The sequence below is a fragment of the Haliotis cracherodii genome, unplaced genomic scaffold, assembly GCF_022045235.1.
Source record: "Haliotis cracherodii isolate W230 unplaced genomic scaffold, xgHalCrac1.p SCAF_1, whole genome shotgun sequence".
Classification (NCBI taxonomy): Eukaryota; Metazoa; Mollusca; class Gastropoda; order Lepetellida; family Haliotidae; genus Haliotis; species Haliotis cracherodii.
The window spans coordinates 30,762,847-30,776,657 of record NW_027266264.1 but is presented as its reverse complement, the minus strand read 5'-3'; the positions used below and the strand labels follow the sequence as shown (position 1 = coordinate 30,776,657).

Here is a 13,811-nt window from a genome sequence, read left to right as displayed (position 1 = left end):
GATCACCAGCAACCAAATTTAGGCCACCATACTAGGGACCGTGGGGACTGACGATACTTCTGCTACCTGCACGGTACAAGTTCCACTAACAAATATTGAAAAACTCCCAACATCACTGGGCTAATTCAACGACAACGCGTGTAGAAATGGTAGATCACTTAGAGGAGCACAGCCGATGACCCCACTAACCCTGTATTGGTTGCAGTGTCTATTATTTCGACTGTAACCTCTAAGTGTATGTGTTTGTTGAATAACACCACACACCACACACCGCATACCACGACTGCCTGTAAACAGTTGAGTCTAGACGAGACGCTAGTCTACTCAGTAGGTAAAGTTATTAATAGGTATGACTCCAACAACCGGAAGTAGCTTGGGGCATCGCTGTGCAGAGTTGCGTCCCTTGGGCATGCCAGAATGCCAGAATCCTATGATTGTGGGTTCGAATCCCGGTTCACCCCGATTATGTTTGTCAGCACCATACCCGAGCTCGTGGGTTTCACTGAAGTGGTAAACGACTAAGACCTGCATCACTTCGGGCTTTCCTACCACATTAAGCTGACACGCCGCGATATAACTGGAATACTGTTAGAAGCGGCTTTAAATCCAACTCACTCACTCCCTTCAGTCACACCTCGCGCTCTCCTCGATTATCAAGCATACAAACTCCTATTGCTGCCATGACCATAACACGAGATGCGCTGTAAAGCAGTGCGCGTGTAAAGGGAAGTAACAGTGTGCTATATTGTTTTTAAGTATTAGGATTTTTTTAATTGTTTTTTGAAAATGGAAATAAAAACGGTACCTGCGTTGGACATTATGATGATGCGGACGGTGACTGAGGACCAAGACTATTATCTTTTTAGCGCAGGTTTTAATATGGGCACCGTTTATGAATTTGTATATTGATGTCGCGATAATTTGATTTACATGATCGATGCTAACTTCCTGATTTATTCCACACATAATTATCTTCAAACTTCTGTCAAGCCTCATCGCCTCTGTCGAATATTCCATCGGAAGTCAATAGGATTGATAGAAGTCAAATAAATTATTAAGATATTTTCAGACACCCAGTTATACCAATTAGGGCTATAATATTGTCAAGTCATAAGCGTACAGTTATTTCATTAAAAATTAATTAACACGAATTTTGATCAGCTGGAGCATAACAATTTTAGGATTGTTACAATAGTCCCTGGAAAGTGTTCTCATTGACCTGGGCGAGTAATCCGAGGACACAATAATGGTTGCTAGGATCGTAACAAGTATACCCTAATTGGGAAAACAGATTGCTTACGAATCTGGAAAGAAATTGTGTTGTGACTAATATTTGAATCATTCAACCACCTTCCGACTTTGAAGCAAACAGACAAGTTATTGATGGATGTTCCAAATGGTTTGTGTTACTGATTCAGTATTAATCCAGACTAAGGAGTTGGGATACCGTAGTGTGTCAATATTCAAGGATATACTCCCAGAAGGAACAATACTATTCCCAGAAAAGTCCATCCAGTGGAGAACATGAATTGAAGACAAAGTAGGAAGGGAGGTTGCTGAATTTCTGCGTTTTCAGAGTAAGCAAGAGTTTGTGATTATTGTTCAGTTTGTGTGGTACTGTGTTTAAAGATAAGTGTAACTTGAAACGTGGATTTGAAACAGATGAACTGATGATGGAGTAAATGATCCAGTGTGTAATTATATGCGTGTTGTTTGTTTTATTGTTCTTTAGAGCCGCACTCAGCCAATGTGTTTCAGAAAAATAAGATTGTATGATAATGTTTGATAAAGGTTTTGGATGCAAATACACGTAGGTACTAGCTCTGTAATTATCGTCGTATCTTTGAATTATTCATGACTTGACACATACTCCAAGTATTTCATTTGGTTTAATTGTGACCATTAATAGACAGTAAATTGACCTATTCACATGTACGATGTAAATGTTGAATAATTGCACTCAGAACGTCAAATTTCAGCAAATGATCCATCAGATCGGAAGATACTGATGATGGCTCGCTGGGTCGACTTTTGTCTACACGTAGGCCTTTTTCTGATACGATCAACCGCCATCAGCGCCGATTCTGGTTGTAGCTTAACACGAACAAGCTATGACAAAAGGGGTTTTGTTGCTGACATTGGTTCTGACTATGCCGCGCTTCTGGAAACCCTGTCTGTAGTTAGCTTATTTGAATGTGTCAGGTATGTGGAGAGAAGACGGACATTTCAATGGTTTATCTACAACCCTGTGGACAATCTGTGTATATCCAGCACGTGCTGGGCGATGCCCATACAATCTGTGGGAGTGTCCAACAACATCTTCTACAGAAAAGGTAAGAGGTTTTAATGAGTTGACTTCAAACACCTGCACACCATTGTTATCCCCCGCCCAACAAAGTTGGCGGGGGATATAGAAACGGGCTCCGTCCGTCCGTCCGTCACGTTTCGTTTCCGGAGCATAACTCGTAAACCGTTCAATATTCTTTCATCAAACTTTGCAGGTCTGTCAGGTACATGCTGAACTTGTGCCTTTTGCCATTTAGAAATTTTAGAAACTTTTATTTTTTACGTTTCCATGGCAACAAACGGACTTAGGTTCTGTGAGGGTAGGGTTCGTTTCCGGAGCATAACTCATAAATCGTTCAATATGTTTTCATCAAACTTTGCAGGTCTGTCAGGTACATGCTATACTGGTGCCTTTTGTTATTTAGACATTTTAGAAATTTACATTTTTTTACGTTTCCATGGCAGCAAGATGGACTTAGATTCCAAATTCTTCTTTTTTTACAATTTCAACGACAAGTTCCACCTCGGTTAAAAAAGGTTAGGGTTTGTTTAGATTTAATTATGTCATAAATTCTGCAACAGGGGCGGGGGATATAGCCACGTTAGTGGCAAACTCTTGTTTTATTTGTGCGTGTTTGGCAGGACATGTTTACCCTTTGCGCGTAAACCAGCGTGAACCTTTTTGTTTTATTGTTGTTCAACGTCGCACTCAACCATATTCCATCTATATCGCAGCAACCTGTACACAGTTGAGTCTGTACCAGACAATCCAGTGTACAAAATTACGAGCAAAGGGCCACTCCGTCGGGGTACTCAAGCCAAGTGCCCGAACCTGACCACCTCATCTAATTAGTCGCTTCTAGATCTTGCGACCAGCAGAGGTTTCTGGGGATGACCACCTCATCTAATTAGTCGCTTCTAGATCTTGCGACCAGCAGAGGTTTCTGGGGACCTAGTTAATCCAACCTGGAGTCCCACAGGGATCTACGTATGAGGCTATGGTGTGTTCAGTAACACATATTACGATTACTATTTATTCTACGACGAAAGATTTCAGTCGTACCAAGACCTATTTATGGAATGTGCTTTTAGTTGAAACCCCCAAATTATGGCGAGAGTTGAGAGTGTTAGATTAAACATAAATTTGAAAAGTATTTCAGTCATACTACGGCGTGCCAGCTGAATTTGGGAGGGAAAGAACGAAGGGTCTCAAGGAAATCCGAAATTGACTGCCGTCGAGTAGACCCGTGAAGATCCGGGGTAGAATAGGTCTTCAGCAACCCATGCTTGCCGCAAAAGGCGACTGTGCTTGTCGTAAGAACGGGATCAGGTTGCCAGGCTCGCTGACTTGGTTTAATGCATGTCATCGTATCTCAATTGCATGATTATTTACAGACCGGCGTCATATATCTGGAAGGGGTGGTCGGGTAGCCTAGTGGTTAAAGCGTTCGCTCGTCACGCCGAAGACCCGGGTTTGATTCCCGACATGGGTACAATGTGTGAAGCCCATTTGTGGTGTCCCCCGTCGTGATATTGTTGGAATATTGCTAAAAGCAGCGTAAAACCATACTAACTCACTCACTCACTCATATAGCTGGAATATTGCTGAGTACGGCGCTTAACAACAAACAAACAGACAAGCAGATGAGTAAACTCTTTGATGAAATGCACAAGCACGGATATGGTACTGAGAAACCAAGGATCATAATCAGGGTAATTATGTAATTAGAACCCACGATCAGCGGATCTTGACATGGCTTCGAACCTTCAGGCAAATGGGCAATTTGCGCTTTTTTATGCTTCTTGACGTTTAATTTCATCATTACTAATTAACAGAATAGGCGTTGGCGACTGATAGAAAGTCAAAGACATGCCTCTGTTTAAAGAATTCTGAGTCTGTACTACGATATTGTATACACAACGTTACAGACAGTCTAGAATTCTAAAGTGTTTGGATGGACTTATTGACCCATGAATGTTGTTACAGTAAACTACGGTTATAACGAACACGCTTATAACGAACTAACGGATATAACGAACTAGCTTTTTAGTCCCGACTATATGCTGTAGTTATGCTGTATATATGCTTATAACGAATTACGGTTATAACGAACTAAAATTAGTAGTCCCTTTGAGTTCGTTATAACCGTAGTTTACTGTATAGACAAAAAACTCTGAAGGTTGTATGCCATATGTTGTATGCCCAACTTAGAAATCAAATTGTTTTCACAATTTAAATTTCTACGCTTAGAAATCTTGCAAAGGTCCTCATGATACATTAGTAATCATATGTAATTGTGCAAAGGCACCTTCCTGTACATTTATCATATGAACTTTTAAATTATATTTGTACCACTAATGGTGCTAATTTGAATTGATTTGAAACTTATTGTCTAAATGAAGTCGTGGAATATATAGCGGGTTGTCATGGCGCAGCAGGAGTATGAACGTTACGTTATTTCTTCATATGTAGTGGACATGGCATCTCTACAGAGAAGTCAAGAGAACAATATATCCAGGGGACCACCTGAAATGTTTTAAGAATAATTTGTGGTAATTGTACTGCACAACATTCCAGTGCACACGGGCTTGATTCAAAACTAACATCGTTTTTATTAGTTTCAACGGAGTCCGTGGATGCACTATCACGTCGCTGGCTTCTCTGGTTCATTGATCACTTGATTGTCTGGTTTGTTTACAGGCCGCCTTCGCATGACAGAAGTACTGCTGTGCGGCGTCATGCAATAAACACTTACTTTTTTATGCAAATTGAATGGCAGGGGCTACCGGTAGGGCAGGACACCCTCACCCTGGTGTCATCACTGATTTTTAGTGGTCCGGTCATCCACTTTTCACAGCTTTTTTGCCCTTTGCACCAAATTGAATCTGTTTCGCCGGATAATCTAGACTGGTTATTTTCTTGCATTGATGTTTTATATTTATAGTAGATACAACCGATACAACGCATGGAGACTACGGGTTGCGTGTTTCATACCCCGAAGGGATAGTTCGTTTCCCGTCATATCAACCACTAGTTTGTCTTGTCAAGACGCGATTACTTGTTTCACAGGGAAAGCTAACCATATCTTGATGTCTCCCTATGTCAAATTCGACTAAACAACCAATGTAAGGATATATGTTCTCATAACTTCCAGGAGAGCTTACTATCCCACAATCCTGCTCTGACGTGAAGGAAACTGATCCCACCGCTACTGATGGCGAGTACTGGATCTACCCTGACGCCCCAACCTTCCTGGGTTCCCCCACCAAGATCTACTGTCATAACATGGCTTTTGGCTCCCCCAGGGAATATGTCACCCTGACTGTGACCAACACAGGGGAGTCACCAGGTGTACAAGATCTGTCTTGTAATGATGTTGAGACGCCTATTACTGGCCATGTAACAAACTTCAATAAAATCAGAGTTGATGTCAAGGTATGTTTTGGATCTTTATAGTTTATCTTTAGCATGGAATTCAAACTGACGATGATAAATGTTACAATTGATTTCTTTTGACAGTCGTTGGGGGGCACGGGTGGCCCAGTCGTCTTAGGCGCCGCAATTCGCTGTGCAGAGTTACGTCCCTTGGGCACGCCAGAAACTTATGATTGTGGGTTCGAGTCCCGGTTCGCCCCGATCATGTTTCTAGGTTTGTCAGCACCATACCCGTGCTCGTGGGTTTCACCGAAGTGGTAAACGTCTGAGACCTGCATCACTTCGGGCTTGCCTCCCACATTAAGCTGACACGCCCCGATATAACTGGAATACTGTAAAAAGCGGCGTTAAACCCAACTCACTCACTCACTTTGTCATGCTTGCCGTAATAGGTGACTATGCTTGTCGTAAAAGGCGACTAACGGGATCGGGTGGTCAGGCTCGCTGACTTGGGTGATGCATGTCATCGATCCCAATTGCGCGAATCGATGCTCATGATGTCAATCACTGGATTGTCTGGTCCAGACTCGATTATTTACAGACCGCCGTCATATAGCTGGAATATTGCTGAGTGCGGCGTTAGACAACAAACCAACCAACCAACCATCACTCACTTTGACAGTCGTTTATAACAGAATAATGCTTGACGGATACAATTTTCCATGGCGGTGGACATGATCTAGGCCATCCTGATGTATTAGTCATATTGCTATCTAGGACATACATTCACTCCTCCATTGCCCCTAACGCACTTATACTGGTTTCACAAATGCGGAAAAGTTTGATAACCGTTTTCCATCAGGGTCTTAAATAAGTAAAATATATCATTGATAGATCAATGTGAATATTTACTCTCATTTTACGTTTCCCGATACCTTATAAAAGGCGAGTTAAGAAAGTGTTGATAGGTTTTTATTTCGATCAGGGACATTAGTGTTTTGGGGGAAATCCATAAACCATGTAATAATAAAAACATAACCAGTACTTAAAAACTCGTTCTTAATTAGTAGTCACACCGAAGTAAGTGTTAGATCGATTGAATCCCCATCCACGATTTTCCAGTGTACTATATCTATAGTCTATTGTTGTTTTCAATATTCTAGACACATTCGCAAGCATAATTTCGTTTTAATCCGAGTCGAAAGACACTACACTATAATCTCATCATGAGCGAGAGAAAAGTCATGCTATGTTTGTGATATCAGAGATGCAGATGGTGAAGTCAGGTACGAGTGAGTGAGTGAGTGAGTGAGTGAGTTGGGTTTAACGCCGCTTTTAACAGTGTTCCAGTTATATCACGGCATGTCAGCTTAATGTGGGAGGCAAGCCCGAAGTGATGCAGGTCTCAGACGTTTACCACTTCGGTGAAACCCACGGGCACGGGTATGGTGCTGACAAACCTAGAAACATAATCGGGGCGAAAGTCAGGTACGAAGCTTGGATATGGGTCTAGAGCAGCAGTTCTTACAACCAATGGAAATATAAAAGGCTGCTACATATAAGTACAACGCCCTGTATCATTCATTTATTAGCATGTAACGCAATTTAGTCCTTAGGAGAAATACAACCCATTTCGTCTGTTGTCATTTTCTTTTACTACAAGATACAGGGTATCAATCATAATAAACGGGGATATAATACCCTGGATAAGCGAGGATGCCGAATCCCATAACCAAAGCGATTTGTGCAGGGTTTAGATTGCGTGCTTGGCTTTATATTTTAATTGCTATCTCCTTGACCAACAACGCAACTTTTTAGAAATAGAAACTCTCTCATCTGCGAAATGTTGTTTCCTTCCGAGGTTATGGAGGTGAACAAAACAGATCACACCTTTGCCACAGGAACAGGAGCGTATGGAGAAGCTAAAGATTGTTACTCAGAGGCAAACCGTGGATGCGGCCCGAAGGGCAATTTTCAAGTGAACACCAATGGAACAGGCATGCTTGTGGATCCAGAGGTAATCATATCATACTCCATCACACGTGCCTATCATATATTCATGTTTTCAAACTTAAGGTGCTCGCAAGTACTTGCAAAAACAGTAGCAGATCTTTCATTCACTCAAAATATATTATGACATGTCAGTTTTCTTAGAATGTGATGATCAGGAGTTCGGCTTCTAGATGTGTCCCGATTATCCTAATGGGTTGATTAGCACCATGTTCAAGATTAGATAGACACAATTTTTTATGGATAACAACTTCTTTAATACTGTAAAATGCGACGTTTCGGTATAGATCCTTATGCCGTTGTCAAGCAAGACAGTCTTGCTTGACAACGGTATAAGGATCTATACCGAAACGTCGCCTTTTACAGTATTAAAGAAGTTGTTATCCATAAAAAAATGTGGCTATCTTGTCATCCGTCAACTTCTAAGTAATGCCTATCAAACAATTTATGTTCAAGATTGTAAGATCAACGGACCAATCTGACGCGCGTGTAGTAATTGTGTCCTAAGGATATTGTTGGTAGGAAGATACAACTAACGTACATGCAATATATATGTTAACAGATACAATACACATGCACTGACTCTATTTCAGCAAAGGTGGAATGGAGTTGGATACAAGCCGCACACGCCATCAGTGATGAGGTCAGCAGATGGCGTCCAGATTGACCTTCTCTGCGGTGGAGGGTGTGGCGGATGTAGCCCAGATGGACCACTGAAGCTCCATAAAAACTTTCAGGAAGGTGGGTTCCTTGCTGAACACCCTCTGTTGTTTATTTCCATCCAGTTATTGTCTGTACACTCCTGACATTGACAATGCTACATTTTTCAATCACACAATTTATTCCCTGTCCATTTCAGTTATTCCTGGGGAAAAAGCAGCTTCTGTAATCAAGGGCTACTGCTGTGAACATTGAACAAGCCACAACTAATATCAACGGGAGCACATTTTAGCAAGAAATCAGCGTTATCACTGCTATCGCCATGGGGCACCATAGGATTCTATAGAATTATTTTTTTAGCTCAGTTTTGACACGAATCTGTTATCAGCATGCAACCGTTCGCGTAGTTTCTCAATAATCTTGTCTCCATTTAACATGTAGCAAGGGACGTAACTATGGGGAAATATGTTATTGCATCAATTTGAGAACTCAGTCTTGATACGTATCGTTTGGTAAGCTTGCAAAGTTTCATTCATGTAACTTCAGTAGTTTCTGAGAAAACGTGTCCCATGGCGGACACTGTGCACAAAATAGAACAACATGGATCAAGGGTCTAAAATTAATTTAGGACACCAATTTTCGACCTAAGTCCTGACAAGTATCTGTTAGATAAGCATGCACACTTTCATTCATGTAACATCAGACATTTCTGAGAAAACTTGTCCTCATTTCATGCAGTATTTACTGAGATGAAAAGCAGAGAGCAATGGACATAACTCTGTAAAAAGTAGTTGAAGACTCCAATTTTCGAACTCATTTGAGATCATGACCAATAACATCACTGGTGTGTAAAATCTGAATTCTCAAACTTTTAGGGTTTTTAAGAAAATGTGTCCCCATTGAGAATCATGTTATGGTAGCATGGATTTATGGCGGGGGTATAATAATTACGCTATAGTATCTCTCTTCATTTTTCCTGTCGTAAGAGGATAGTTCTCAAATTACCATTCTTGTTCGTTAGACATAATATTTTGGTTGATTGTGCGATCCGTGATTGCTTTACGATTTATTTATCAACGTACTTCATTTCCATACATGCACCAAAACTCAGAAGTTTGTGGAAATATTGTGTAGCACCGAGTTATGACGTTCTAAAGGAACGAAACCGTGAAAGCGTTAGCACCTCTGTAAATCTACGAGGGAGTAAAAGATAACAATTGTGTTTTGCGAGATTTGTACCTAACTTACGATTCAAAGAATACTTTGAAACAATTAAGTGTGTTCTTCATACGTAGCTGTACACCGAAAAGCAAGGGAAACAAACAAACTATGTGTCAGGCTTGATAAAAAAGACCTGAAAATATTTATGATACTTTTTGAGCATTTGTGATCATGAATAAGCAAATAGATAGCGATGATACAGAGCTATGAAATAATACACTTGTTGCTATGACAATATAAACATGGACACAAAATGACATAAGGGCATGTCACTCTGCATAGGCCTGAACACCATGATGGCACAGTCGTCAGATCTGTATAGGGAGGCCGCTAACAAGAAGTCCTAGGGACCCGTGAAGATCGGAGTTAGAACAGGTCTTCAGCAACCCATGCTTGTCGTAAGAGACGAATGTGCTTGTCGTAAGAGACGAATGTGCTTGTCGTAAGAGGTGACTAATTAACGACATCGGGTGGTCAGGCTCGCTGGCTAGGGTGATGCATGTCAGCGTATCCCAATTGAGTAGCTCGATGCTCATGATATCAGTCACTGGATTGTCTGGTCAAGACTCGATTATTTACAAACCGCCGCCATATAGTTGGGATATTGTTGAATGCGGCATTAAACAAAAGACAAACAAACATCTACTAGGGAAGTTGATGCTGATGACGTCACAGTCAAGAAACCGTTCTCCTGCCGTTAAACGTGGCATATTGTATTTACTGTTAATTTCACGACGTGTATTGTGAGCAGCAACCATATTATCCACATGCAACCTGTGATCATGGTGCTCATGTTTTTTCAACTCTAGCAAAGTCATTTTAAACTGACATCCGTGAACTAAGGGGAGAGTTTCAATAGCAGCATTGTATGTTTCTTCGATTGGGTTTACATGATTTGAAAAAGTATTTAGCATTTGAGTTCAAATTCCATTGTATGTTATTTTTTAGTTTCTGTTGCTTGTTGGTGTAGATGTAACAGAGACATATATGCCCTATTCATATTCCGTGTTTATTTGTCAATATGCACGCGCCACCGATGCAGCCGACATTGTAAAACTTTATAAACAGACACTTTATTAAAGTTCTTGTATTTTTAGCCAGTACTATATTGTATTGTTATTTTGAATGTAGACCAGTTCCTGTTTCTGTTGTTACAAAACAGTTTAGTTGTTATCTATTAACACTTATCAAGTGTGCATTTGAAATTCTTTAATGAAATTCAATAACTGATAAATATCCTACTTGTGTTATGCATTGAACAAATTTGATTGATATAAAATCAAAATGTTTTACTATGTACATAAAGGCAACTTAATAGATTTGTAACATCTGTATTTGGAATGCATCAAAATAAATCCCGCACACACCATTAAGGATTTTGTTGTATATTCCCCATCTGGAATGAGAGTCACGAACATCCTTACTTTCTGAACCGTACACTGTTGAAGAAGCAGATAGTGAGTTAATACAGTGACGTCACATTCTTTCCGCCATAGGATGAGATTCCCATCAAGCGGTAACAGTGTTCTTGCAGTAGCTCTAATGTCGCTGGGGACCACCAAAAGGAGTGTGCGCCACAACAGTTGCATCCTCAAAACGTTCGTGGTGTAGTCTGCACACTCACCTACGGTCATTAGGGACATAGAGAATCCCACCCGAGTGTCTTTTGATATCAAATATATCAACGGGAGTTGATAAAAGTGGAAAATTCCGAGGCTTGCCGATGATTTTTGCCATTTTTATCAACGAGTGTGAGATTTTATTTATCAACCAACATCATTCTTTCAACTTTTTCAATTTGTAGACAGTAATTAGCAGTGTCTTCAGTGTAAAAGGTACTGAAACAGCTTCAGTAGCAGAGCCATTAGTGATGTCATTTGATTGTGACGTCATGGTAACCAGTGACGTCACAATGGTCTGCAAAGCATTGTGATGTAATTCCATTGCAGCGATATCTACAGTGTAGATATATAGAATACTAAACGAGCTCCCGTGTAATACCAATTTTATGAAACGAGTGAATAGTTCTGGTATCTGACGAGCGAAAGCGAGTCAGATACCACAACTATTCACGAGTTTCATAAAATTGGTTTTACACGAGAGCGAGTTTAGTATTTTATTTATTACTTGTCATTTATAATGTTTTTAGAATTATACTGTTGAGTGTAAATAGGCTGACACCTACACGATCCATGCAAGGCATAATCCAATTGAGTTTAACAGAATAATACTTCAAACACGTCAAAAGTTGAAACGTATGAATTTAATATCATACAATGGTCCACCTTTAGATTTCAGGCGTTCGTCCCACAAAATTATCGTAGTGCTAAGGCTGTCACAACTCACATAATTTAACTTAGACTAACGACTGTCGTTGCGCTAGAGTACGATCGCCTTGTGGAACGGGGCCTTGCAGCTCCAAGTTTACAATGACGTCACAATACCCGATGACGTAATGTCTTGAATTTTGTTGCAAGATCCATCGGCGAAACAATGCCATGTGACGTCAGCCTAGCAACAAGGTTGCTGGGGTCATCGAGTGTACATAAGCTCCTCCCAGTGATCTGTCATCTCCACACACAATGTCGTTGAATACGCCAAGGGATGTTGAGAGCTTTCAATATTTGTTCGTGAAACGTGTTCCGAGAGTACATAAGCACGCGTTTTGGTATTACACAATGTGTAATAAAGCTGTATGTTTATTAAACGGGTGATCTCTTCACGGGCAAGTAATAAATCGCTTGATCTCACCAAAGCGATATCTCCTGTGGGAGCCAGTTTTGTATGATAAAAACATATTGACTCTGATCTCATCTGAGAAGAGAACTGACGACCACTGACGTTGATTCAAACGCTGATTACGTCAGCACCATAGCAAAGAAACTTGCATATAACGTCATGTCAGTGGTTAGCGAATTGCGAACTCGAAGACGGAGACCATCAGAACGCAGCCTGCTTCTTATGCTGACCATGCAAACGTGAACATTTGTGGTATGAAGTGTTTATCCTTATTTGACCGGACATCAGGAACCTATAAACAGTTACATCTATGGATCAGCCGTTTGGAGCATCCCAACATGGACGATTGTAAATACTCAGAAACCGACGTATTGTATTACTATGCTTAATGTCATCTTCTCCAATTAATTAAGTTGCATACAATGCGTCTTTACCGAGCTGTATAATGTATCCTGTATTGTGTTACATTAAACAGATATTGCTTTCAATAGGACTTGTTTTGAAGGGGGAATAACTTGAGTTTAGTTTAGTTGACAAATATAGAGAACAATACCATTACCAAAAACGACAAAATCCTTTCCTAATTCTAAAAAAAATATGTTCTGATCACTATTAAATAGTGATGATACCAGGTGTTCACATGCCTTCAGGGTATCCTGACCCACCCGTGTTACACCCACCGTATTAAACGGAATATCTGCAGGAATGGGTTCGAGGTTACACAGACGACTAGACACTATCAACCACTGGTTGGTTTATGAGGTGCTTGCGGCAGTAGAGGGGTGTACGGGACATAACAAGTGAAAGGAGCTTTTACTGAAGGCCGAGGTGTGTACACGGCCGTTCAGCAATTGGAATTCCGTAAACCCGCAATTGACACATGTTACGAAGTTAACGTTACGAGTTCAAGTGTTACAAAAGATTATTTCGGCAAAACGTTTGTACGTGACTATAATTTTATACCTTGTGACCGCCATCGGACTCGAAGTGTGAACAGGGTCAAATGTGACGAGATAAACTTGTGACGTGACATGGCGTCAGGATATCCATATTGGAAGGCTAACTTCAAATGGAATGTTAAGATCGAGACAAACATATTTCGCAAACGTTTCACAAAGATGTAATACAAAATTACCTTATCGTTTTTAGTTTCAATAAAACCAGTGAATGCGCTATTGTGTCACTGGAATTCCTGGGCCATCACTTCATTGTCTAAATTGTTTACAGGCAACCGGAGCAGGGCAGGAATACAACTGTGTGGCGTCGGGCAACAAACAGACGCTTACCTTTTGTATGCACTTGTGTGACGAGAGCTATCGGAAGGGTAGTAAATGCTTACCCTTTTAACGAACACCTGGTGTCATTACTGAATTTCAGTGATCCATTCACATAATTTTCACCGAATTTTGCCTTTTGCGCCCTCTGGAAACTGTTTTGGCTGATGATCGAGACTGGTTATTCTATGGCGTTGACGTTTTACATTTGCATTGACTTTTACGAGATAGCGAATAGTAAATCC

General features: G+C 40.6%; 1 protein-coding gene across 1 annotated transcript; it reads left to right on the top strand.

Annotated features, from left to right (window-relative positions):
• The first annotated feature begins 1,440 nt into the window (after positions 1 to 1,440).
• Positions 1,441 to 8,587, top strand: LOC139455239 (A disintegrin and metalloproteinase with thrombospondin motifs 9-like). Its single transcript, XM_071236788.1, has 6 exons — positions 1,441 to 1,577; positions 1,980 to 2,333; positions 5,442 to 5,722; positions 7,524 to 7,679; positions 8,266 to 8,413; positions 8,532 to 8,587. The coding sequence occupies exons 2-6, from the start codon at positions 2,009 to 2,011 to the stop codon at positions 8,585 to 8,587; spliced, it is 966 nt and encodes a 321-aa protein (XP_071092889.1). The 5' UTR covers positions 1,441 to 1,577; positions 1,980 to 2,008.
• The last annotated feature ends 5,224 nt before the right edge of the window (positions 8,588 to 13,811 follow it).